This window comes from Salvelinus namaycush, chromosome 30 (genome assembly GCF_016432855.1).
Source record: "Salvelinus namaycush isolate Seneca chromosome 30, SaNama_1.0, whole genome shotgun sequence".
In the NCBI taxonomy this organism is placed as follows: domain Eukaryota; kingdom Metazoa; phylum Chordata; class Actinopteri; order Salmoniformes; family Salmonidae; genus Salvelinus; species Salvelinus namaycush.
In genome coordinates, this window is record NC_052336.1 from 30,671,597 (window position 1) to 30,696,693 (window position 25,097).

At 41.4% G+C, this 25,097-nt stretch overlaps 1 protein-coding gene across 1 annotated transcript in view; it reads right to left on the minus strand.

Moving 5' to 3' along the window:
* Positions 1 to 25,097, minus strand: part of LOC120025009 (protein kinase C-binding protein NELL1-like) — a 456,735-nt gene that overhangs the window by 210,367 nt on the left and 221,271 nt on the right. The window contains exons 10-12 of the mRNA XM_038969436.1: positions 23,313 to 23,386; positions 14,228 to 14,327; positions 10,099 to 10,227 (exon numbers count right to left, since the gene is read on the minus strand). Coding sequence (XP_038825364.1) covers positions 10,099 to 10,227; positions 14,228 to 14,327; positions 23,313 to 23,386 — 303 coding nt within the window. The remainder of the gene's footprint in view (positions 1 to 10,098; positions 10,228 to 14,227; positions 14,328 to 23,312; positions 23,387 to 25,097) is intronic.

Below are 25,097 nucleotides of genomic sequence, written 5' to 3' on the forward strand. Positions count from 1 at the left end.
CTTGGTGGTGGTGAAGTGGGAGATTTGTACAGGGTAAAAGCGATCTTGAAGGAAGGCTATCACTCCCTTTTGCAACGCCATGCCATACCCTGTGGACGGCGCTTAATTGGAGCCAATTTCCTCCTACAACAGGACAATGACCCAAAGCACAGCTCCAAACTATGCAAGAACTATTTAGGGAAGAAACAGTCAGCTGGTATTCTGTCTATGATGGAGTGGCCAGCACAGTCACCGGATCGCAACCCTATTGAGCTGTTGTGGGAGCAGCTTGACAGTATGGTACGTAAGAAGTGCCCATCAAGCCAATCCAACTTGTGGGTGGTGTTTCAGGAAGTTTGGGGTGAAATCTCTTCAGATTACCTCAACAAATTGACAACTAGAATGCCAAAGGTCTGCAAGGCTATAATTGCTGCAAATGGAAGATTCTTTGACGAAAGCAAAGGTTGAAGGACACAATTATTATTTCAATTAAAAATCATTATTTATAACATTGTCAACATCTTGACTATATTTCCTCTTCATTTTGCAACTAATTTGGAGCCAAAGGGACACAATACAGAAGTAGGGAAGGAGGGGGTAGGGAGTTAGGGAGGGGTTAAGGGAATTGGCACCACATGACACAGTGCAGAGGGAGGGAAGGGGAGGGGTGTAAAGGGAAATTGCACCACAGGACACACTAGAGAAGAAGTGAGGGGGATAACGGGTAATTGCACCACAGGACACAATACAGAAGGAAGGAGGGAGGGGGGTAATGGAAAATGCACCAATGGACACATTATAGAAGGAGCAAGGGGGTAAAGGCAAATTGCACCACAGGACACAATACAGAAAGAAGGGAGGGGGTAAAGGGAAATGGCACCACTGTGACACAATACAGGAGGAAGGCAAAAGGAAATGGCACCTCAGGAGACAATACAGAAGGAGGGAAGGAGGTAAAGGGAAATGGAACCAAAGGATAAAATACATAAGGACGGAGGAAGGGGTATATATGTAAATTACACCACAAGACAGAATACAGAAGGAGTTTCGGGAGGTGAAGGGAAATGGCACCACAACACACAATACAGAGGGCGGGGTGGAATGGGGTAACGCAAAATTGTGCCAAAGGACACAATACAGAAGGAGTTAGGGGGGGTTAAGGGAAATGGCACCACATGACACAATGCAGAGGGAGAGATATAAAGGGAAATTGCACCACAGGACGCAATACAGAAGGAAGGAGGGAGGGCGTTAAGGGAAATGGCACCAAAGGGACACAGTACAGAAGTAGGGAAGGAGGTTAATGGGAAATGGCACGAAAAGAGAAAATACATAAGGAAGGAGGAAAGGGGTATAGGTAAAATGCACCACAAGACAAAATACAGAAGTCATTTGGGTGGTAAAGGGAAGGGAAATGGCAAAACAGAACACAATACAGTGGGAGGCGGGTAAAGGGAACTGGCTGCACATGATACTGCAAACAGGGAGGGAAGGGGGTATAGGTAAATTGCACGACAGGACACAATACAGAAGGAGTTAGGGGAGTAAAGGGAAATGGCTGCACATGGACATAATACAGAAGAAATGAATGAGGGTGGCAAATGGAAATGGCATCACAGGACACAATACAGAAGGAGGGAAGGAAGAGGGTAAAGGGAAATTGTACCATAGGACACAATACAGAAGGAGGAAGGGTGGCAAAGGGAAATGGCATCACAGGACAAAAATACAGATGGGGGGAGAGAGGGGGGTAAAGAGAAATGGCATCACAGGACACAATACAGAAGGAGAAAGGGAAGGGCGTAGAGGGAAATGGTACAATGGCTCTTACCACTTTCTATATGGCTTAAAGACTACTGCCACTTCATTAGCATAACTTTTATTGACAATTTTGACACTTTTTGCAGGAAAAAACGATCTCATGTTAAATACTGTTGACATAATATGGCTGTAGGTTCATCTTCCTTACCATAAGCCCATTCTTGTGGGAAGCTTCTATAGACCACCAAGTGCTAACAGTCAGTATCTGGACAACATGCGTGAAATGCTTGATAATGTGTGTGATATCAACAGAGAGGTACAGTATATTTTCTGGGTGATTTAAATATTGACTGGCTCTCATCAAGCTGCCCACTCAAGAAAAAAACTGTAACCAGTGCCTGCAACCTGGTTGTCAGTCAACCTACCAGAGTGAAATCATCAACATGTATTGATCACATCTTTACTTGTTATTTAACTAGGCAAGTCAGTTAAGAACAAATTCTTATTTACAATGACGGACTACCCCAGCCAAACCCTAACCCGGACGACACTGGGCCTATTGTGCACTGCCCAATAGGACTCCCAATCACGGTCAGATGTGATACAGCCTGGATCAAAACCAGGGACTGTAGTGATGCCTTTTGCACTAAGATGCAGTGCCTGAGACAACTGCACCACTTGGGAGCCATGACCAATATACACTGCTCAAAAAAATAAAGGGAACACTTAAACAACACAATGTAACTCCAAGTCAATCACACTTCTGTGAAATCAAACTGTCCACTTAGGAAGCAACACTGATTGACAATAAATTTCACATGCTGTTGTGCAAATGGGATAGACAAAAGGTGGAAATTTTAGGCAATTAGCAAGACACCCCCAATAAAGGAGTGATTCTGCAGGTGATGCACATTTGTGGCCTGCTGGAGGTCATTTTGCAGGGCTCTGGCAGTGCTCCTCCTTGCACAAAGGCGGAGGTAGCGGTCCTGCTGCTGGGTTGTTGCCCTCCTACGGTCTCCTCCACGTCTCCTGATGTACTGGCCTGTCTCCTGGTAGCGCCTCCATGCTCTGGACACTACGCTGACAGACACAGCAAACCTTCTTGCCACAGCTCGCATTGATGTGCCATCCTGGATGAGCTGCACTACCTGAGCCACTTGTGTGGGTTGTAGACTCCGTCTCATGCTACCACTAGAGTGAGAGCACCGCCAGGATTCAAAAGTGACCAAAACATCAGCCAGGAAGCATAGGAACTGAGAAGTGGTCTGTGGTCACCACCTGCAGAATCACTCCTTTATTGGGGGTGTCTTGCTAATTGCCTATAATTTCCACCTTTTGTCTATTCCATTTGCACAACAGCATGTGAAATTTATTGTCAATCAGTGTTGCTTCCTAAGTGGACAGTTTGATTTCACAGAAGTGTGATTGACTTGGAGTTACATTGTGTTGTTTAAGTGTTCCCTTTATTTTTTTGAGCAGTGTATATTGTCCTGCTAACAGCCCATCCTAGATTTGCAGAATTCACAGCCTGCTACGCTTTCCTCCTTCCACTTGTTAAAGGTTACAATTTATATATTTTCTTTTTATCAATTAGTATATTTGAGTTTAACCACAATATTTGTTGTATTGTTTGTTCTGTCTTTTCTGGTGGATTAAACTGAAATTGCAACCAACTTTCTATGTCTTGTTTAAAAAATGACAATATTTTGGAGATGATTTCAAATAACCAAAAGTCAGCGAGAAAAAGACCATTCTTGAACATGAGGTGAGACATTCTTACTAATTTCTAAATAAAGCCAGTTTGTTATTGAGAATGATTTATTTCTGTTTTTAGAGGGAGAGAAACCAAAAGCCCACCTTCGCCTCATAAAACCTTTTTTTGTAAGAAGATAGTATATGGGATTGATTTTAAGAAATGTAGCTTAATTCATTTGATTTAATATTATTGTGTTTCTATTCCAATTAAAATGAAAAACGAAACTCTCAGGGTTTCCGTTCGGAAATTAACGCGCTGTACAACGTGACCTTTATTTAACGTGACCAGTGATTTTATTTTTTTATTTTTTCCTGGCCAAGTTAGTTTCACGTTTAGTAATTGTCATGAATTTGCCTATTCAAAATCGAATGTGCAATTGACCAAAAATACATTTTCTGAAGAGTAAAGAACGGCACGGGAATGCCCGTCTATGATATAGTGTGGTAGGTAGCCTAGCGGTTAACAGCGTTGGGCCAGTAACCGAAAGTTTGCTGGTTTGAATCCCTGAGCTGACAAGGTAAAAAAAAAATGTCAATGTGCCTTTGAGCATAGCACTTAACCGGAATTGCTCCTGTAAGTCGATCTGGATAAGAGCTTCTGCTAAATGACTAAAATCTAAATGTGATCTGGGTTTGACATACAGGGCTGTTTGCTGGCCCAGGGAGGTTTTGGAAAAACTCCAGGCCAATCGATCATCCCCAAGTAGTCCACTTGGGCCAGTGAAAATAATATTGTAATAATGCTATTTTTAAATCGGGGCTATGTAATTGATTAGAAAACAGATGGATTCCTGAAGTCGTTGGTGAAGTATTTTTTTATATATTTTTTTATCATGCATGATGCACACATACAGTATAGCATATAAATAATCTGTTGGGCAGAAAGAGTGCACAGCTCTCAAACAGCTGGTTGTTGAGTCAGATCTTATTTTTCTTTGGGCCAATAGCTTTGTTTGCAATGGCAGTAGCTTTGTCTGCACTGGCCTGGTGTGCCACTGTCAGTTAAGAACAAATTCTTATTTACAATGATGGCCTACACCGGCCAAACCTGGACAATGCTGGGCCAATTGTGCACCGCCCTAAGGGACTCCAAATCACGGCTGGTTGTGATACAGCCAACCTAACTAATAAATACATTTGACGATAGAATTTCCCCCTATCCTCCTTGGCAAGAGTATTTTGTCCTGCTAATAGCCCATAATGGTGCTGAATAACGTGACCGTGGTCTTGGAGCTGGGGGGGAAGTGCAAATAAAATTTAGATTAAATACACATCTGCATTTTGAATGTCTTTTATCATGTTATTTTATTAATGTAGCATAAAGATGTTGATGAAGAACTGTTAGGGCCAAATTGGGGGATTTTCATACCTACAGCAGCTGGGCTATGAAGAGTTGCTTGTCAAATCATAAACCATGTGCCATGGAATGTCTTCCCAACTATTTTGCAATCTACAGTGAAAAACAAGTGTTTGAAAACCTGTTTTCAAAATGCCTCCAGCTGTCCATCACTAAAAACTAAATTGTATCTACCATTCCAATTACTTTTAGAGTTTACAAATGTTTGCTTATCATGTCATTTTTAGTAAGTAATATGCTACAGTCCAGTTACAGCTTGTTCTGATAAAGTAGAAACAAAACAAAAAGTACATTTTTGTGGGTGTGTGTGCAACACAGAGGAATAGCAATGATCACACTATTGTTCAGGAGGAACGGAAAATTTAATGTCAATTTATAAACCATGTGCCATCAAAAATCTCTTCCCAACTATTTCGCAATTTATCTTCTACTTGTACACAATCCCGGATCCGGGAGCACCCCCATCAGTAAAAAAGCTGACTAGCATAGCCTAGCATAGCGTCACAAGTAAATACTAGCATCTAAATATCATTAAATCACAAGTCCAAGACACCAGATGAAAGATACACATCTTGTGAATCCAGCCATCATTTCTGATTTTTAAAATGTTTTACAGGGAAGACACAATATGTATTTCTATTAGCTAACCACGATAGCAAAAGACACAACTTTTTTTTCCCACCATTTTTTTCCTGCATAGGTAGCTATCACAATTTCGACCAAATAAAGATATAAATAGTCACTAACCAAGAAACAACTTCATCAGATGACAGTCTGATAACATATTTATTGTATAGCATATGTGTTGTTAGAAAAATGTGCATATTTCAGGTATAAATCATAGTTTTACATTGCAGCCACCGTCACAACTCTCACCAAAGCAACTAGAATAACTACAGAGACCAACGTGAATTACCTAAATACTCATCATAAAACATTTCTGAAAAATACACAGCGTACAGCAAATGAAAGACAAAGAACTTGTGAATCCAGCCAATATTTCAGATTTTTTAAGTGTTTTACAGCGAAAACACAATATAGCATTATATTAGCTTACTACAATAGCCAACCACACAACAGCATTGATTCAAGCCAACAATAGCGATAACGAATAAACCAGCAAAATACATTAATTTTTTCACTAACCTTCTCAAACTTCTTCAGATGACAGTCCTATAACATCATATTACACAATACATATAGAGTTTGTTCGAAAATGTGCATATTTAGCGGCACAAATCGTGGTTATACAATATGAATAGTAGCCAAAATGCAAACAAAATGTCGGGAGAAATCTTGGGAGAGGCACCTAATCTAATCAGTAACTAATCATAAACTTGACTAAAAAATACAGGTTGGACAGCAAATGAAAGATACATTAGTTCTTAATGCAACCGCTGTGTTAGATATTTAAAATTAACGTTACTACGACATACAGCGTGCGTTAAAGCGAGACCGCACCGAAATTAATGGCGGAATAGTAGATTTACATTTTTCAACAGAACAACGAATTAACATCATAAATACTTCTTACTTTTTGATGAGCTCCCATCAGAATCTTGGGCAAGTTGTCCTTTGTCCAGAGGAATCGTTGCTCGGTTGTAGATTGTCGCCTTCAACTTTGGAATTAGCAGTAAACATTAGCCATGTGGCTAAGACGTGTCCAACTCACTATAACGCAGCACAAATAAATATCCGAAAATCGCAATATACTGATATAAACTGATATAACTCGGTTTAAAATAACAATATTATGATGTCGTTAACACCTATATCGAATAAAATCAGAGCCGGATATATCTAACTCCTATTACGAGAGCTTTCTAGAACGCCATCCTGAGGTCTGTCTTGCGTCATGGCGAAAGTTGAAAAGACTGGACCCCACGTTCCAAGCCAATTTATATGTCCTCAGATCTGCCTAGCAACTCCATTCCAATTCTCACTATTTGCTGACATCCAGGGGAAGGCATATGCAGTGCATCTCAACCAATAGAAGACATGCAAATTAATAAACTGACCTCAGAACAGCCAGCCTTATTTCAGACTTCTCAATTCCTCACAGGAAAATTGCTCCAACTCGAGTTCTGTTTTACTCACAGATATAATTCAAACGGTTTTAGAAACTAGAGAGTGTTTTCTATCCAATAGTAATAATAATATGCATATTGTACGAGCAAGAATTGAGTACGAGGCCGTTTAAATTGGGCACGATTTTCCCCCAAAGTGAAAACAGCGCCCTCTGTCCTCAACAGGTTAACCTTTTCTCAATAGGGGGTGCTGTTTTCACTTTGTAAAAAATTCGTTCCCAAATTAAACTGCCTCGTACTCAATTCTTGCTCGTACAATATGCATATTATTATTACTATTGGATAGAAAACACTCTCTAGTTTCTAAAACCGTTTGAATTATATCTGTGAGTAAAACAGAACTCATTTTGCAGCAAACTTCCTGACAGGAAGTGGAAAATCTGAAATCGATGCTCTGTTCTAGGGCCTGCCTATAAATGTCCTTGATATTTATTAATATACATGCACTTCATACATCTTCCACTAGATGTCGACAGGCAGTGAGAGAAGAAATGGAGTGTATAACTTGATCTGGGGTCGAATGAAAGCTCTTGGCATGACGTGTCACCAGTTTCCTGTTTTCTGGAGCGCGCGAGAAGGCACCTGGTATTGCCTTCTGAAAAGCTGTCGTTATAGACGACTAATATCTCCGGCTTTGATTTTATTTGATAAATGTGACAATATCATCGTAAAGTATGTTTTTTCAATATAGGTTTATTAGATTATTTAAATTTATTCGGGACGTTAGGCGTGTTGCGTTGTGTGCCTTTGTTCAGGAAGGAGAGCTTCGCGCTACTTTGCTAGCTTTCCGTGCTAATTGACTGGAAAAGAGGACATTCTAAAACCAAACAACGATTGTTCCCGACAAAGGACCCCTTGTACAACATTCTGATGGAAGATCATCAAAAGTAGGACCCATTTTATGATGCTATTTCATATATCTGTCGAACATGTGAAATAGTAGTTTGCGCCCAGATTTTGGGCACTCTCTCGCTATAACTAAGCTGGATGTCGTAATGAAGTTATTTTTAGAATTCTAACACGGCGATTGCATTAAGAACTAGTGTATCTATCATTTCCTATACAACATGTATTTTCTAGTAACGTTTATGAATAGTTATTTGGTCAGAATAGTTGAGTGTCATAAAAATATCCGCACATTCTGGGGAAAAAGATGCTACGTTAGCACAATGTATAACCATTGATGTCAGCTCTAAATATGCACATTTTCGAACAAAACATAAGTGTATGTATAACCTGATGTTATAGGACTGTCATCTGATGAAGGTTTATGAAGGTTAGTGAAAATTAATATATTTTGCTGGTTTATTCGCTATCGCTAACGTGCCTATTGCTATCGCTAACGTGCCTTGATGAATGAATGCGGTAGTGTGGTAGGCTATTGTAGTAAGCTAATATAATGCTATATTGTGTTTTCGCTGTAAAACACTTAAAAAATCGGAAATATTGGCTGGATTCACAAGATGTTTGTCTTTAATTTGCTGTACACCATCGATTTTTCAGAAATGTTTTATGATGAGTATTTAGGTATTTGACGTTGGTGTCTGTAATTACTCTGGCTGCTTCGGTGATATTTCTGACGGTAGCTGTGATGGTAGCTGCAATGTAAAACTGATTTATACCTCAAATATGCACATTTTTCACAACAAAACATAGATTTATTGTATAACATGTTATAAGACTGTCATCTGATGAAGTTGTTTCTTGGTTAGTTTGGTTGGTTCTTGGTTAGTTAGGGTGGCTTTGTGCATGCTACCTGTGCTGTGAAAAACGTCTGTCCTTTTTTGTATTTGGTGGTGAGCTAACATAAATATATGTGGTGTTTTCGCTGTAAAACATTTTAAAAATCGGACATGTTGACTGGATTCACAAGATGTGTATCTTTCATTTGCTGTATTGGACTTGTTAATGTGTGAAAGTTAAATATTTCTCAAAAAGATTTTTTGAATTTCGCGCTCTGCCTTTTCAGTGGAATGTGGGAGGAGTTCCGCTAGCGGAACCCCGGTGCCAGACAGGTTAACAACACTATCAACAAGGCAGGTCCTACAGGCCCTTGTTTTGTCACATCTGGACTACTGTTCAGTAGTGTGGTCAGGTGCCACAAAGAGGGACTAGGAAAATTACAATTGGCTCAGAACAGGGCAGCACAGCTGGCCTTTATAAGTACACGGGGAGCTAACATTAATGACATGCATGTCAATCTCTCATGTCTCAAAGTGGAAGGGAGATTGACTTAATCACTTCTTGTTTTTGTAACAAGCTGAATGTACCGAGCTGTCTGTTAAAAGTACTAGTACACAGCCACGCATACCCCACAAGACATAACACCAGAGGTCTCTTCAAAATCCCCAAGTCCAGAACAGACTAATGGAGGTGCACAGACATAGAGCCATGACTACATGGAACTCTATTACACCTCAGGTACGTAACTGAGGAAAGCAGTAGAATCAGATTTGAAAAAACAGGTAAGAATAAACCTCATGGAACAGAAGGGACTGTGAAGAAACACAAACAAAAGTACAGACACACGCACACAAGCGCTAGCACACACACTCTACACACACATATATTTTAATATTTTTGTATGGTGGTATTATACATTTTGTATTGTAGATATGTAGTGGAGTAATAATGTTATATGATGTACTGTTTTATATTTTCTTGTATATGTATTGTAAGTGTTTTAATGTGTTTGGACCCCAGGAAGAGCTAATGGTGATCCCTAATAAATAGAAATAAATAGAAATACTGAACAAATACATTTTGCTTCTGAAATGTCCTACTAAACCCAGAGGTAGTTGAAACTCTCATGATCCAAGCTATGTTTCAGGCATCTACTGTATGGAATGGGCCAGGCATCTCACAGATCCACATATCCACTCAACCATAGAGATCATATCATTCCCTATAATTCAGGAATCTAGGTACAGATCTAGGATGAGCTTCCCCTACTCCAATCCTAACATTAACAATAGCGGGGTAAAATGCTAAACTGGCCCAAGATCAGCATGTAGGGGCAACTTCACTCTACTCCTAGTCCTCTTTGCAATAAAGAAATACAACGTCTACACACACAAAACAAGCTCTAAGTCTACCCGTTATATACCCATCCAGAGTCTTCTACCCAAAGACCCAGTCGAATAGTTCACAGCCGCCTACCTTCACAGTATGTTGAGTCCCCGTGGATGGAGGCAAAGCCGCTCTTGCACTCACACTCGGCTCTGGTGTTCCGGTTTTTACACTCCGAATTTTCCCCACAAATGAGTCCCTCTGCACAGAAGTCGTAGCCTGGGAGAGAGGGGGACAAAGTTCTGACTCAACAGTCTGGATTTGACTGAGATCACACAGGGTGCTGACAGTGGGGTAGAAAATGAGCCGTACAGTAGATAAGTCAGTTGTTTCCTCTCTCGATCTGGACCCATCTATCCCTTTCATTCCCAGTAATGACTAGTGCCAGTCCCACTCTCTGTGAGACCCCCCTCTAAACCACAGTGCTTCTGGATCCATTAGCCTCTCTCCCTTGCTCCCTCACTCCCTCCCCTCCCCTCGATGGGAGGTTTTTGTAGTTGAGAGGCCGTGTGGAGGGCTCTGTCCTTACTTTAATCTCTTGATTCTTTCCTTGGTCTTTTCTTTACATTTGTATTTTCTATGGTGGAGGGTTAACACACTGTTAGTTTAGCGGTACCCACCGTTTTTTTCAAAGTTATGGAGGAAGAAGACGGAGTTTTAGGTTCCTGGTTTTTGAACGGGATGTTTTGGTGCCGATTTATCCACTTTCGACTCCTTCGACTAGGGTGGTAGTAGCGAATCTGCCTCCTTTTATTACATATATAAAATCCGGAAAGAGCTGAGTCGGTTTGCTAGCGGTTTTCGTGTACTGTCGGCAGGTTTTCAGGCAGATGCCATTAAGAAGCATGTTGCTTCATTCCGGAGGCAAGTGTTCATGTTTCTGAATAACAATGAGCAACAGTTAAATGTGCATTTTAAAGTGAGGCATTGGGAGGTGCTCTACGCTGGATTTGCCAGCACAGATAGTCTACGGTGCTTTGAGTGTAGGGATTTGGGGCATAAGAGCTTTGCGTGCCACATAAACCGGTGGGGGAAATCGAGGTCAATGTGCAGGGGGCCATGAGGTGCAGGCAGCTGAGGCTGGGCCTAGTCAGGCTAGAGATGGTGGTGTGGATGAGGCTGGGTCTAGTCATACTCTGGATGGTGATGTAGCTGAGGCTGGTCTAGTCATGTCATGGATGGTGGTGTAGATGAGGCTGGGCCTAATCAGGTTATGCTAGTGGATGAGGAGAGTATAATGGGGAAGGGCAAGCGACTAGGGGCGATGGAGGAGTATCAAGCGGATGAGGAAAAAGGGGGAGAAGAAAGGAGGTGGGAGGGGAGAGACTGGTGTGGTCAAAGGCACTAAGGAAACTTTGCCTAGTGCTGGGGGGAGTCCCTGACCAGAGAGAAAGGGCAGGTGGTCAGAATGGGAGATGGAGATGAGGAGGAGGAAGGTGAGTCTGAGGAAGAGGATGATGAGGAGGCTTTCTTTTCAGACTCCTCCTCAATGGGTCTAAAGCTTACAGCATGTCACACAGAAGGGGTCAAAGTACACAGTGAGGAAACTGTCAAGGTTCCTGAATGAGACTAAAGGGAAAAAGGTTCATCTTGAAGTTTCTTTTGCGATCTGGGAAAGTTTGTAAGATCAGTACAACACGCTATGAATAATGAGAGGCACGGTATCCTCTCACCCAGGAAACGTTTTAGGTTGAGGTACTCTGGCTTTTTGAGCTTTGCAATTGGTCTCTTTCTTTGCTGGCTTTACTCCCACTTCTTATGGAGACTTTTCAGGTAGGCTCACTTAATATCAATGGCATCAGAGATGCGGGAAAGAGGAGTCTGTTGGGTGAATATGTAAAACAAAAAAGCACAGGTGTTGTTTCTGCAGGAGACACATAGTGATGTGGTGAAGGAAGTCGATTCGGGGCTCTGGTGAAAAGGGTCAAGTGTGCTGAGCCATGGAACAAATGTAAGTGCAGGGGTGGCAGTCCTTTTTGCACCGGGTCTGGCCGTAAAAATTTGCTCCTCGAAGAAGGTGTGTAGGGGTAGACTGCTTGTGGTAAAGCAGAAATTAACAACAGGTGTTTGTCCTTTGTACGTTTGTAAGCACCTAACACAGGGAGAGAGAGGGGGCGTCTGTTTGGGTGTCTTAGACAGGAACTCTCACAGGTAGCACCTGAGGAGACGCTGGTGGTAGGCAGGGACTGGAACTGTAGACTTTAACACTCCAAGCCTGGGGGGGTTTGAGGGGGTGGGAGGTAAAGCCCTCTACAACCTTTGCATTAAGGTGAGGAACACTAGGAGCCTAACAGGAGTGAAGGTACATCAGTGACAGGGGACATGTGGGGCGGAGAGTATGGTGTGTTTTAGATTTAGGGGGCTCTACAAACTCCCAGTAACAAAGAGGTCAGGGGACCTCCAGTGAAGGGTTCTACATGGAGCCCTGGCCACTAATAACTCATGGCACGGGTTGACCCGGGAGTCAGACAGGGGTGTCCTTCTGTATCACGAGTGAAACTGTGCATCATATGTTTTCTGCCAAGTTAATGCCATTGATGTCTCTGTTGGAATGTCTGTGTGAGAGGTTGGGGGTGGAGTTTACAGTCGGGATGTTTATAATTGGTACAGGTATTCGAATAAGGAAAAGGCAAATGTGTGTGGTTGCTTTTCTGTTTGCTCAGGCAAACTTGGCTATTTGGCTAACAAGGAGGAAGAGGGTCAAAGGTGGGGGGATAACAGACCCTTTACTAGTATTTAATGGGATGGTCTCTGCGCGCCTTAGGATGGAATTTGAGTTCTATAAAATGATTAAAAAAAGTGGGGAGATGTTTCAGGAGATATGGTGTGTCGGGGAGGCAGATGGCTGGGGAAGATGGGTTGGATACACGGTTGAAGAAGTGGTGAGGTTTTGGTTATTGGGATGTGTGATGTCGTTTTGTATCGTGGGGTAGAGGGCAAGGTGAGTGAGCAGCACAGGGGATATTTGTTTTTTAAAGGGGGGTGGGTGGTGAGGTTTTAATGAAATGAGGATGTATCATTAAAGAAAGACAAAAATTCAAAAATGTCTTTCTCTCTCTCTCTCTCTCTCTCTCTGACATGTTTTTCTTTCTTTATCCCTCTGTCTTTCCTTCTCTGTAATCTCTCTCCCTCACTCTGCATATACTCTCTCTGATATTTCTCTCTCTCTCCCTCTCTCTTTCTTTCTCTGTCATATTCTCTCTTTCTCTCCCTCCTCTTTCTCAGAAGAGGGCTTACATCTACAAAGAATCAGAACTTGAGAGGTGGAAGTTTGGCTGACGCCATGAGGGAGACAGAAAAGGAAATGCACTTGCAGGCCTACAGTGTGCACTCACACATCCCCCAATCCCTTTTCCGAGGGCTTTATAAACCGTTCCATTCAGTGCAATGGAAAAGGTAGAAAATGCTGACTTAATGACTAGTGGGTAAGATCCAATATAACAGGCCTCATTCAACCCATAAGGAGATAATGGCAGGTTATGAGTGGAAGATGATCTGAAAAGGAAAAGACTTCGCTCATCTGCACTGCACTGATGTTTATCTGAATGGCCAAATACATAGACCAAACGATAAGGCTTGGTTTAACAAATCTGAATTTGTTCAGTTGAAACTGACCATATTCATCTCCAATTATTCACATCATTTCACAGTCGCCTGCCTCCAACTGTTTCTGTGTATTCAATCTATTTACAAAATGATCTATGGATATTTAGCTAATATATCCTTTCGCTTCCAAAATGTTCGAAATTATGCAAATTGGCATGGCGAGAGCCGGTCTAAAACAGACAGAACATTCTGCTCTGAACTCAAGCCAACAACGGATGAAACATTCATGCAGGACGTAAAGAGGCAAATAGAGCCATTTAAAAGACCTTCTTCCCTACATAGTGCACTACTTTTGACCAGAGCCTTATGGGCCCTGATAAAAAGTTATGCACTATACAGTATAAGTGCACTATACGGGGAATATGGAGTCATTTGGGACACAGACATTGGCTCCACTCAAACAAGCAGCAGGCTGGGATTGGCTCTGTTAGCTTCTCCGTGCTCCCTTACGGGTTGTAAGGGTGGGACCAATGATAGACGGCAATGAGGAACGATTCAGTCTCATTAAATGTTGGGTAGCAGAAGATGATAGCTCGGCCAATGAGATACTGCAAGGCGAGAGGGACTGAGGTGCTGCAACAGTAGCAAGCGACTTTAAAGGTGAAGGACCAACCTTTGCAGACATTGCAGCACCTGTTGTCAGGTAGGATCTGTTCCTTGAGGGTGCAGTTGAGCTCCGGACAGTTCTCTGTCACTCTCACCATCAGCCCGTTCTGCAAACACAACCCAAACACACACGTTCAAGCAACTCGAATCAATACAACTTTATTTAACCCCTCAGGGGCAATTAACATTAGATTCGAATTAGCATGTTAGAGATAGGTTGATTCCAATAATGACACGATGTCAACAAACGATTGACTTTCGTAGCATATAGCAAGGCACAAACGCAAAAGATAAACACGGACCCTTTTTGAATATGACCAGGAAGGGTTAAGTGTGCAATGCTAATTGTTTAATATTAAATGTACAGTGTTATACCGTATGTTAGTTGGTTGTTTGAGTAAATTAGTGTGCTTGCATCCTTGTAGCAGAAGGGTAATTATATTTTAGACTGATCCTCGACACTTGCAAAAAGAGAAACACACTACTACAGAATATAGGCACATTACCCACAACATGAATGTAAACCTGCATAGAGACAGGGATGTACACAGATTCACAAAGAAAGGGATAGAACTCAGGCTCTCCTCTCTATGAATCCGTCTTCCTCATCCTCCCATGGACTTTTGAAATGAATAGCCACGCGCACAGTTACATTCGTCAACCTGTCTCAGTTTCCGCTCTTCCATGGTCCCTGTGTGCCTCTCAAGGTGTGACGCATTGTCTCAGACCCCTTAGACACCTCTCTATTTCAAAGTTACTTCAAAGTCAACCCCTTCCAGGTGCTACACCACCTGGGTTTGTTTCCCAAAATGGCACCATATTCCCTACATAGTGCACTACTTTTGACCATAACCATATGGCCCCTGGTGAAAAGTAGTGCACTGTGTATTTTATTCATTCCGGATCCCAGCAGCAGCAGCTACTCTTTCTGTGTTCCAATCAGAATGATATACAATAGAACAATACATAACACAACATACTATGACGTACCTACAACACAAAATCAATAATACAGCAGAAAAACTATATTATATTAAAATGTATTTGTATGTAGAGTGTGTGTGTTAGCATGTTTGAGAATGCAATGTGTGTGCCTGTGTGTGTGTGTCTCTTCACACTCATGTAAGGAACGACGCAGGAGATGAGAAGCAGGTACGGGGAGTCAACATTTAATCAGGAAACAGACACAAAGACCAGGTGAAGAACAGCGTCAGCACATGGGTACAAAACGACAACTAATGCTGCAGCAGGGAATAGAGCGGGGAACAGACAGATATTGCGAAGGTAATGACAGAGGTAACTGAGTCCAGGTGAGTCCAGTAATCGCTGATGTGCTTTATGGGGAAAGGCAGGTGTGCGTACTGATGGTGGCAGGAGTGCGTAATGCTGGGGAGCCTAGTGCCTTCGCACGCCAGGGAGGGAGAGCGGGAGCAGGCGTGACAACGCCGTGCTGTTCTGTTTTTACTGCTTGACTGAGTTACATGATGTGGGCACTGATGTTGGGCGATTAGGCCTGGCTCGCAGTCTGCGTTCTAATTCATCCCAAAAGTGTTCAATGGGGTTGAGGTCAGAGCTCTGTGCAGGCCAGTCAAGTTATTCCACACCGATCTCGACAAACCATTTCTGTATGGACCTCACATTGTGCACGGGGGCATTGTCATGCTGAAACAGGAAAGGGCCTTCCCCAAACTGATGCCACAAAGTTGAAAGCTGCCGAATATCCAGTGTTTCTATGTCAAACGGTTTTGATATATTTCAGTCTTCTGTGATGTATATAAAGTGTAATAATGAGATGCAAACACAAACTGTAATACATTTCAACTCTATTTGACATGGTACAGGTGTCTCCTTTTTTAAGCCCATAACCATGTGTGTGAGGTGTATACTTTTGTTTCAAAGTAGATTTGTTTAAGAGTACCAAGAAACACTCTGTGGAACCCTGATTTAGCCCAATGCAGTATAAGGTTAAACAGCCACTACAACCTCCAGCTAACTTACACGACTAATAGCTAAACATAAAGAGGAGTGAGAAGGGCAAATTTCTAAATGTAATGTCCAAATTTCCCCTTTAAGCTCTCTGTTTGCTGTAATTTGAGGAAGGGAAGTGTATACACCTAGAGTACCAGTCAAAAGCTGGATACACCTACTCTTTCCAGGGTTTTTCTTTATTTTTACTATTTTCAACATTGTAGAATAATAGTGAAGACATCAAAACTATGAAATAACACATATGGAATCATGTAGTAACCAAAAAAGAGTTAAACAAATCAAAATATAATTTAGATTTTATATTCTTCAGTAGTCACCCTTTGCCTTGATGACAGCTTTGCACAATCAAAGCATTCTCTCATCCAGCTTCATGAGGTAGTCAACTTGAATGCAATTCAATTAACATGGTGTTTCTTGTTCAAAGTTAATATGTGGAATGTGTTTGAGCCAATCAGTTGTGTTGTGACAAGGTAGGGATGGTACACAGAAGATAGCCCTATTTGGTAAAAGACCAATTCCAAATTATGTCAAGAACAGCTCAAATAAGCAAAGAGAAAGGACAGTCTATCATTACTTTAGACATGAGGGTCAGTAAATTCGGAAACTTTTAAGAACTTTGAAAGTTTCTTCAAGTGCAGACGCAAAAACCATCAAGCACTATGATGAAACTGTCTCTCATGAGGGCCGCCACAGGACAGGAAGACCCAGAGTTACCTCTGCTGCAGAGGATAAGTTCATTAGTGTTAACTGCACCTCAGATTGCAGCCCAAATAAATGCTTCACAGAGTTCAAGTAACAGACACATCTGAACATCAACTGTTCAGAGGAGACTGCGTGAATAAGGCCTTCATGGTCGAATTGCTATAAAGAAACCACTGCTTGGGCCAAGAAACTCGAGCAACGGAAATTAGACCATTGGAAATGTGTATTTTTGTCTGAAGAGTCCAAATTTGAGATTTTTGGTTCCAACCGCCATGTCTTTGTGAGACGTGGAGTAGGTGAACGGATGATCTCTGCATGTGTGGTTTCCAACGTGAAGCATGGAGGAGGAGGTATGATGGTGTGGGGATGCTTTGCTGTTAACACTGTCAGTGATTTATTTAGATTTCAAGGCACACTTACCCAGCATGGCTACCACAGCATTCTGAAGCGATACGCCATCCCATCTGGTTTGCGCTTATTTATTTATTTTATTTATTTCAACTTTATTTAACCAGGTAGGCAAATTGAGAACACGTTCTCATTTACAATTGCGACCTGGCCAAGATAAAGCAAAGCAGTTCGATACATACAACAACACATAGTTACACATGGAGTAGAACAAACATACAGTCAATAATACAGTGAAAAATAAGTCTATATACAATGTGAGCAAGTGAGGTGAGATAAGGGAGGTGAAGGCAAACAAAATATATATAAAAATAAATAAAAATATAAAAAGGCCATGGTGGCGAAGTAAATACAATATAGCAAGTAAAAAAAACACTGGAATGGTTGGTTTGCAGTGGAAGAAAGTGCAAAGTAGAGATAGAAATAATGGGGTGCAAAGGAGCAAAAATAAATAAATGAATACAGTAGGTAAAGAGGTAGTTGTTTGGGCTAAATTATAGATGGGCTATGTACAGGTGCAGTAATCTATGAGCTGCTCTGACAGCTGGTGCTTAAAGCTAGTGAGGGAGATAAGTGTTTCCAGTTTCAGAGATTTTTGTAGTTCGTTCCAGTCATTGGCAGCAGAGAACTGGAAGGAGAGGCGGCCAAAGGAAGAATTGGTTTTGGGGGTGACCAGAGAGATATACCTGCTGGAGCGCATGCTACAGGTAGGTGCTGCTATGGTGACCAGCGAGCTGAGATAAGGGGGGACTTTACCTAGCAGGGTCTTGTAGATGACCTGGAGCCAGTGGGTTTGGCGACGAGTATGAAGCGAGGGCCAGCCAACGAGAGTGTACAGGTCGCAGTGGTGGGTAGTGTAAGGGGCTTTGGTGACAAAACGGATGGCACTGTGATAGACTGCATCCAATTTATTGAGTAGGGTATTGGAGGCTATTTTGTAAATGACATCACCGAAGTCGAGGATTGGTAGGATGGTCAGTTTTACAAGGGTATGTTTGGCAGCATGAGTGAAGGATGCTTTGTTGCGGAATAGGAAGCCAATTCTAGATTTAACTTTGGATTGGAGATGTTTGATGTGAGTCTGGAAGGAGAGTTTACAGTCTAACCAGACACCTAGGTATTTGTAGTTGTCCACATATTCTAAGTCAAAGCCGTCTAGAGTAGTGATGTTGGACAGGCGGGCAGGTGCAGGCAGCGATCGGTTGAAGAGCATGCATTTAGTTTTACTTGTATTTAAGAGCAATTGGAGGCCACGGAAGGAGAGTTGTGCGGTTAAGATATCGTTTATGACCTTGAGCGTGGCTGAGGTGCACCCATGACCAGCTCTGAAACCAGATTGCATAGCGGAGAAGGTATGGTGGGATTCGAAATGGTCGGTAATCTGTTTGTTAACTTGGCTTTCGAAGACCTTAGAAAGGCAGGGTAGGATAGATATGGGTCTGTAGCTGTTTGGGTCAAGAGTGTCCCCCCCTTTGAAGAGGGCTTAGTGGGACTATCATTTGTTTTTCAACAGGACAATGACCCAACACACCTCCAGGCTGTGTAAGGGCTATTTTTCCAAGAAGGAGCGAGATGGAGTGCTGCATCAGATGACCTGGCCTCAACAATCACCTGGCCTCAAACCAATTGAGATGGTTTGGGATGCTCAGCATAGTTGGGAACTCCTTCAAGGCTTTTGGAAATGCATTCCTCATGAAGCTGGTTGAGAGAATGCCAAGAGTGTGCAAAGCTGTCATCAAGGCAAAGGGTGGCTACTTGAAGATTTGAAAACATAAATATATATTTTGATTTGTTTAACACTTTTTGTGGTTACTACATGATTCCATATGTGTTATTTCATAGTTTTGATGTTTTGATTATTCTACAATGTAGAAAGTAGGTTAAAAAAAAAAGAAAAACCCCCTGAATGAGTAGTGTGTCCAAACTTTTGACTGGTACTGTGTATTATTGAACTGGCTAGTTCTCCACTTTAACAACCATGGTGACAGATGATGGAGACTGTAATCACTGTCTGAAGGAAAGCTAGCTGCACAGCACAGATTACCACTTTACAGTCTAAAGGGGGCCTTAAAACCTTTTTCCTCTCCGGCTGGCTAGTCTCATTGTAACCAACGACAAAAGTAAAACACACATTTTATCTCTGAAAAATGCCTTTTAGGATAAATGGCAGCAAATAGAGAAGAGAGTACTCTTTTCCCTCAGTGGAATAATGACTTTAATTATAGTCTAAGGCACTGCAATACGGTCCCTGCGCTGCCTACTCCTTACATTTAACCTGCGACCCAAATTGCAATCTATTCCCAATAATATATTACTTTTGACCACGCTTCATGGGGTCCTGTAGAGGGATCGTATTGGAACACAGCCCTGCTCCTTAGATTTACCCCTCAAACAGCCCTTTGTTTGTATGTTCATACATTACTCTCAAATGCCCTCATATCTCACCCATGGAAGAGAAAGAAAAAAAGAAAGATTGAACATTGTCGTGACTTTACATTCATTAATCTGACGTATTTATTTAATCCACTAACTGTGTTTAATTGTTACCCGATTAAATGAATCATGTAACAACTAACTCATTAGGAATTTGTGGCACGATGGAAGAGGTTGTTTAAAGATTTACCGTCTCCCAAATTAAACTCTATTAGGTATATATCGATATCATCGATAAACAGTCATCTTATTAATCATATCATAATTCTGAACAGTCGTAACCCCATTCATCTGCATAAACCCCAGCCTTGCTCATGATTCAGTTCTACATAAATTGCTTTAATTATTTATTTACTAGTTCACTAAAAAATAACACAGAATAACTTACACCCTTTGCATTAGACAAAGGTCCCGAGCGGACTGACAAAATATGATGGCTTGTTACAACATAGATGGAGAGGGGGGAGAGAAAGAGAAAAAGGTACACTTATCGTCGAGACATTTCAGAACTATTCTCACAGTAGCATTAATCATATAGTTTGCACACGAACCGCCGCCCGTTTGGAATAAGAAATCATGAATGTATTTACGTGTGATTGCCTTTGTTCGGATGGAGCCAGCACTCCTTAAGAAGATTGTGGCCTTTCAGCGGCAAGCTGTATGGCTCTGATTGTCTGAAAGGGGTCTCACCTTTCCCGTCTTCTACTGTTGCTCACTCTGGAAGATAGCCAGCCATGTCGACGGTTCCCATTGGTGATGAGAGTAAAATACTACGGTGATTTGACAAGGGTAGAAGGATGTTTTGAAGAGTTCGAGATATTTTACTCAGGACAGCTAATCAGCTGTACCGGTTGACTGGGAGGGGAGTTTGTCGCCTCTTCCTCCTCGTGTTGATTACTCAGGGTTCAGGATTCAGACCACTATGGACATGAGCTGCAGCTTGCCGTCTCTCTGGTCTAAAATAAAAAAATATTTATTCACCTCGTGTTGAGGTGTGGAGCTACCACCTGTAGCTACCTCATGTTTCCTGGTCAAATTTTTATTTCGTTACCAAGACTTTTTATGCACTCTGGCCGAAGGGGACGGCGCCGTCCATCTGACAGTCACTCCGACCTCACTCGGGGCATGGCTACTTACTTATGCACAGTTTACAAGAGATAGATTATCTTATACCTCCTAAAATCACATTCCTATCTTAACTGAAATGCATTCATAGTTTTTCATATTATATGCACAATGTATCGGATGGGAACTTGACAGATAAAGGGGATATACTTTCCGAGGAGCAGTATTTCATCCATACAGTTAACTTCTCTAGGGTAGAGGGCAGCATTTTCACATTTGGATGAAAAGCATACCCAAATTCACCTGCCAGCTACTCATCCCCAGAAGATAAGATATGCATATTGTTAGTATATTTGGATAGAAAACACTCTGAAGTTTCTAAAACTGTTTGAATCATGTCTGTGAGTATAACATAACTTATTTAGCCGGCGAAACCCAGAGGACAAACCATTCAGATTTGTTTTGAGGTTACTCTTTTCAATGGGTTTTCATTGGGAAACCAGATTTCTAAGCGACCTGCTTGCAGTTCCTACGGCTTCCATTGGATGTCAACAGTCCTGAGAAATTGGTTGAGGTTATTCCTTTGTGCAATGAAGAAGTATGGCCATCTTGAATGAGAGTCTTATTAGGTGTCCTGTTAGATAGAAGCGCGTGAGCAGAACGCTGGCTTTAGTTAGTTTTAATCCTGTATTGAACACAGATCATCCCGTCTTCAATTTTATCAATTATTAACGTTAAAAAATACCTAAAGTTGTATTACAAAAGTACTTTCAAATTTTTTGGCAAAGTTTACAGGTAACCTTTGAGATATTTTGTAGTCACGTTTGAGCAATTTGGAAGCGGTGTTTTTCTGGATCAAACGCGCCAAATAAATGGACATTTTGGATATAAATCAACGGAGTTAATCGAACAAAAGGACCATTTGTGATGTTTATGGGACATATTGGAGTGCCAACAACAGAAGCTTGTCAAAGGTAAGGCATGAATTATATTTTTATTTCTGCGTTTTGTGTCGCACCTGCAGGGTTGAAATACGCTTATCTCTCTTTGTTTACAATGGTGCTATCCTCAGATAATTGCATCGTATGCTTTCGCCGAAAAGCCTATTTGAATTCTGACATGTTGGCTGGATTCACAACCAGTGTAGCTTTAATTTGGTAACTTTCATGTGTGATTTAATAAAAGTTTGATTTTATAGTAATTTTCATAGTAATTCATTTTTATTTGGCGCTCTGCATTTTCTCAGGCTTTTTGCCAAGTGAGACAGTAGCGTCCCGCCTAAACTCAGATTTTGGGATATAAATATGAACTTTACCGAACAAAACATACATGTATTGTGTAACATGAAGTCCTATGAGTGTCATCTGATGAAGATCATCTAAGGTTAGTGATTCATTTTATCTCTATTTCTGTTTTTTGTTACTGCTCTCTTTGGCTGGAAAAATGGCTGTCTTTTTCTGTGACTTGGCTCTGACCTAACATAATCGTTTGGTGTGCTTTCGTCGTAAAACCTTTTTGAAACCGGACACTTTGGCTGGATTTACAACAAGTGTATCTTTAAAATGGTGTAAAATACTTGTATGTTTGAGGAATTTAAATTATGGGATTTCTGTTGTTTTGAATTTGGCGCCCTGCAGTTTCACTGGCTGTTGACGAGGTGGGACGCTACCGTACCACATACCCTAGAGAAGTTAATGACATCACAAAATTAAAAGCATTATTACATTTGTTTTCTATAGCTCCCCACTGACCATTCCCCACATTCGTCTGTTAGAAATATTGTTCCACTATCCACATTTGACCGTGTTAGAGTTTCTGCGGGGAAAGACTGAAACAAAGCAATTCCTTTGGTTGATACTAAAGGCGGAGAAAGAGCCCGCCTTCTCCTGTGATTTACAACAGGGTGTGAACTGTCAAACCAGCACAGTTCCCTCGTCCCCTCTTCTGTGGGTGAGAGAAGGACTGGTTATTGTCAATCATTGCCAAGCTGATCTGACCCATTGTGATCCTCACAGTACAGGCATGACAACATATTGTGTCTGGGCTCTGAGAACTAATGAAGCCAGTTGGATAATTAAATAACACAGAGATCAATCTACAGAACCGAGTTGTACAACTTGCTTGTCACGATACCAGTATCACAATAATATGATACTCGATTTTCCATGGCAAGAAGGAAAACACAAAGCACACTCAACTCTTTGAAAACCTGCTTTATGTAAAATATTGTGTGCTATAGCTTCGAATATACACAAATTTGACTCTGGGTGACACGTAATGCTGTTTGTTTCTTTGTTTCCAACATTAGGACCGTTTTCCTCATGAAATGAAGTCTGCTTCAGGTTTTGTTTCCTTGCCATGACTATCATGATACTTCACAATACTTCACAGTACTTCTGAGTATCACGATACTTCACAATAGTTCTGAGTATCACAATAATGGTATTGTTACAACCCAAATGCTGTTAGTCAGGGAGGGATGGATCCGTTGTTACCTTGCATTCTGTGCACCTTTTCGTTAGCAGGCGCTGGCCCTCTGACAAAGTTTGGGCCATGTAAGTGCATTTTGCTGTGGGGACAAAGGAAAAGGACATTATCATTGGTGATATGTGAGTATATATACAGTAAAGCAATTCTGGTATTAGGGTTGCAACATTCCGGTTACTTTTCAAAAATTCCCAGATTTTCTATACATTCCGGTTGGAGTATTCCCAGATTTCCTGCTTTATTCTCTCCTGATTTCAGCCATATTCCAACTAGGATTTCTGTAAAACCTGGGAATTTTGTGAAAGTTACTTGAATTTTGTAACCCTCTTTGATATATTAATTAGGAAGGCCTATGTGACATTTCGTTGATCAATATATTCTCAACCCATTCTCTCAAAGTATTCTATTGAGTCTGTTGACAAAATTATAATAAAAAGGTGCACCATATTTAAAGGGATGGCTTAAGTTGAAAATGTACTGAAAATGCTATTGAATGACAACGCCCTGAGAAAATATTTTGGCCAGCAAGTGGGAGGGTTTTCAGCGGTTGAATGAAATGTATTCAGAGTGTGCAAGGTAGCCACACCTGAAGAGCGCAATAAGCACATGCATAAAGTCTCTACGCCAAATACTGAGAAGTGCATAGGAAAGGTGTGTGTAGGAAAGTCACACATTCTTAATTCGGGACATGGCCCTAAGAGCTTTGCACACCTGGATTGTACAATATTTGTCCATTTTAAAATTCTTCAAGCTGTCATCTTAATTGTTGATCATTGCTAGACAGCCATTTTCAAGTCATGCCATAGATTTTCAAAACTATTTAATTCAAAACTGAAGGCCACTCGTGAATATTCAATGTCATCTTGATAAGTAACTTCAGTGTAGATTTGGCCTAGTCCTGCTGAAAGGTGACTACGTCTCCCAGTGTCTGTTGGAAAACAGACTGAACCAGGTTTGCCTCTAGGATTTTGCTTGTGCTTATAGCTGTATTCCGTTCATTTTGATCCAAAAAAAACTCCCTAGTTCTTGCCGATGACAAGCATACCCATAACATGATGAAGCCACAACCATGATTGGAAATGTGAAGAGCGGTACTCAGTGATGTGTTGTGTTGGATTTGCCCCAAACAAAACACTTTTTATTCAGGACAAAGACTACATTTCTTTGCCACATTTTTTGCAGTATTACTAACAGTGCCTTGCAAAAGTATTCACCCCTTTGGCGTCTTTCCTATTTTGTTGCATAACAACCTGTAATATAAATTGATTTTTATTTGGATTTCATGTAATGAACATACACAAAATAGTCCAAATTGGTCAAGTGAAATGAAAAAAAAAAAACGGAAAAGTGGTGCGTGCCAATGTATTCACCCCCTTTGCTATGAAGCCCCTAAATAAGATCTGGTGCAACCAATTACCTTCTGAAGTCACATAATTAGTTCAATAAAGTCCACCTGTGTGCAATCTAAGTGTGACATGATCTGTCACATGATCTCAGTATATATACACCTGTTCTGAAAGGTCCCAGAGTCTGCAACACCACTAAGCAAGGGGCACCACCAAACAAGTGGCACTATGAAGACCAAGGAGCTCTCCAAACAGGTCAGGGACAAAGTTGTGGAGAAGTACTGATCAGGGTTGGGTTATAAAAAAAGATCCGAAACTTTGAACATCCCACGGAGCACCATTAAATCCATTATTAAAAAATGGAAAGAATATGGTGCCACAACAAACCTGCCAAGAGAGGGCCACCCACCAAAACTCACTGACCAGGCAAGGAGGGCATTAATCAGA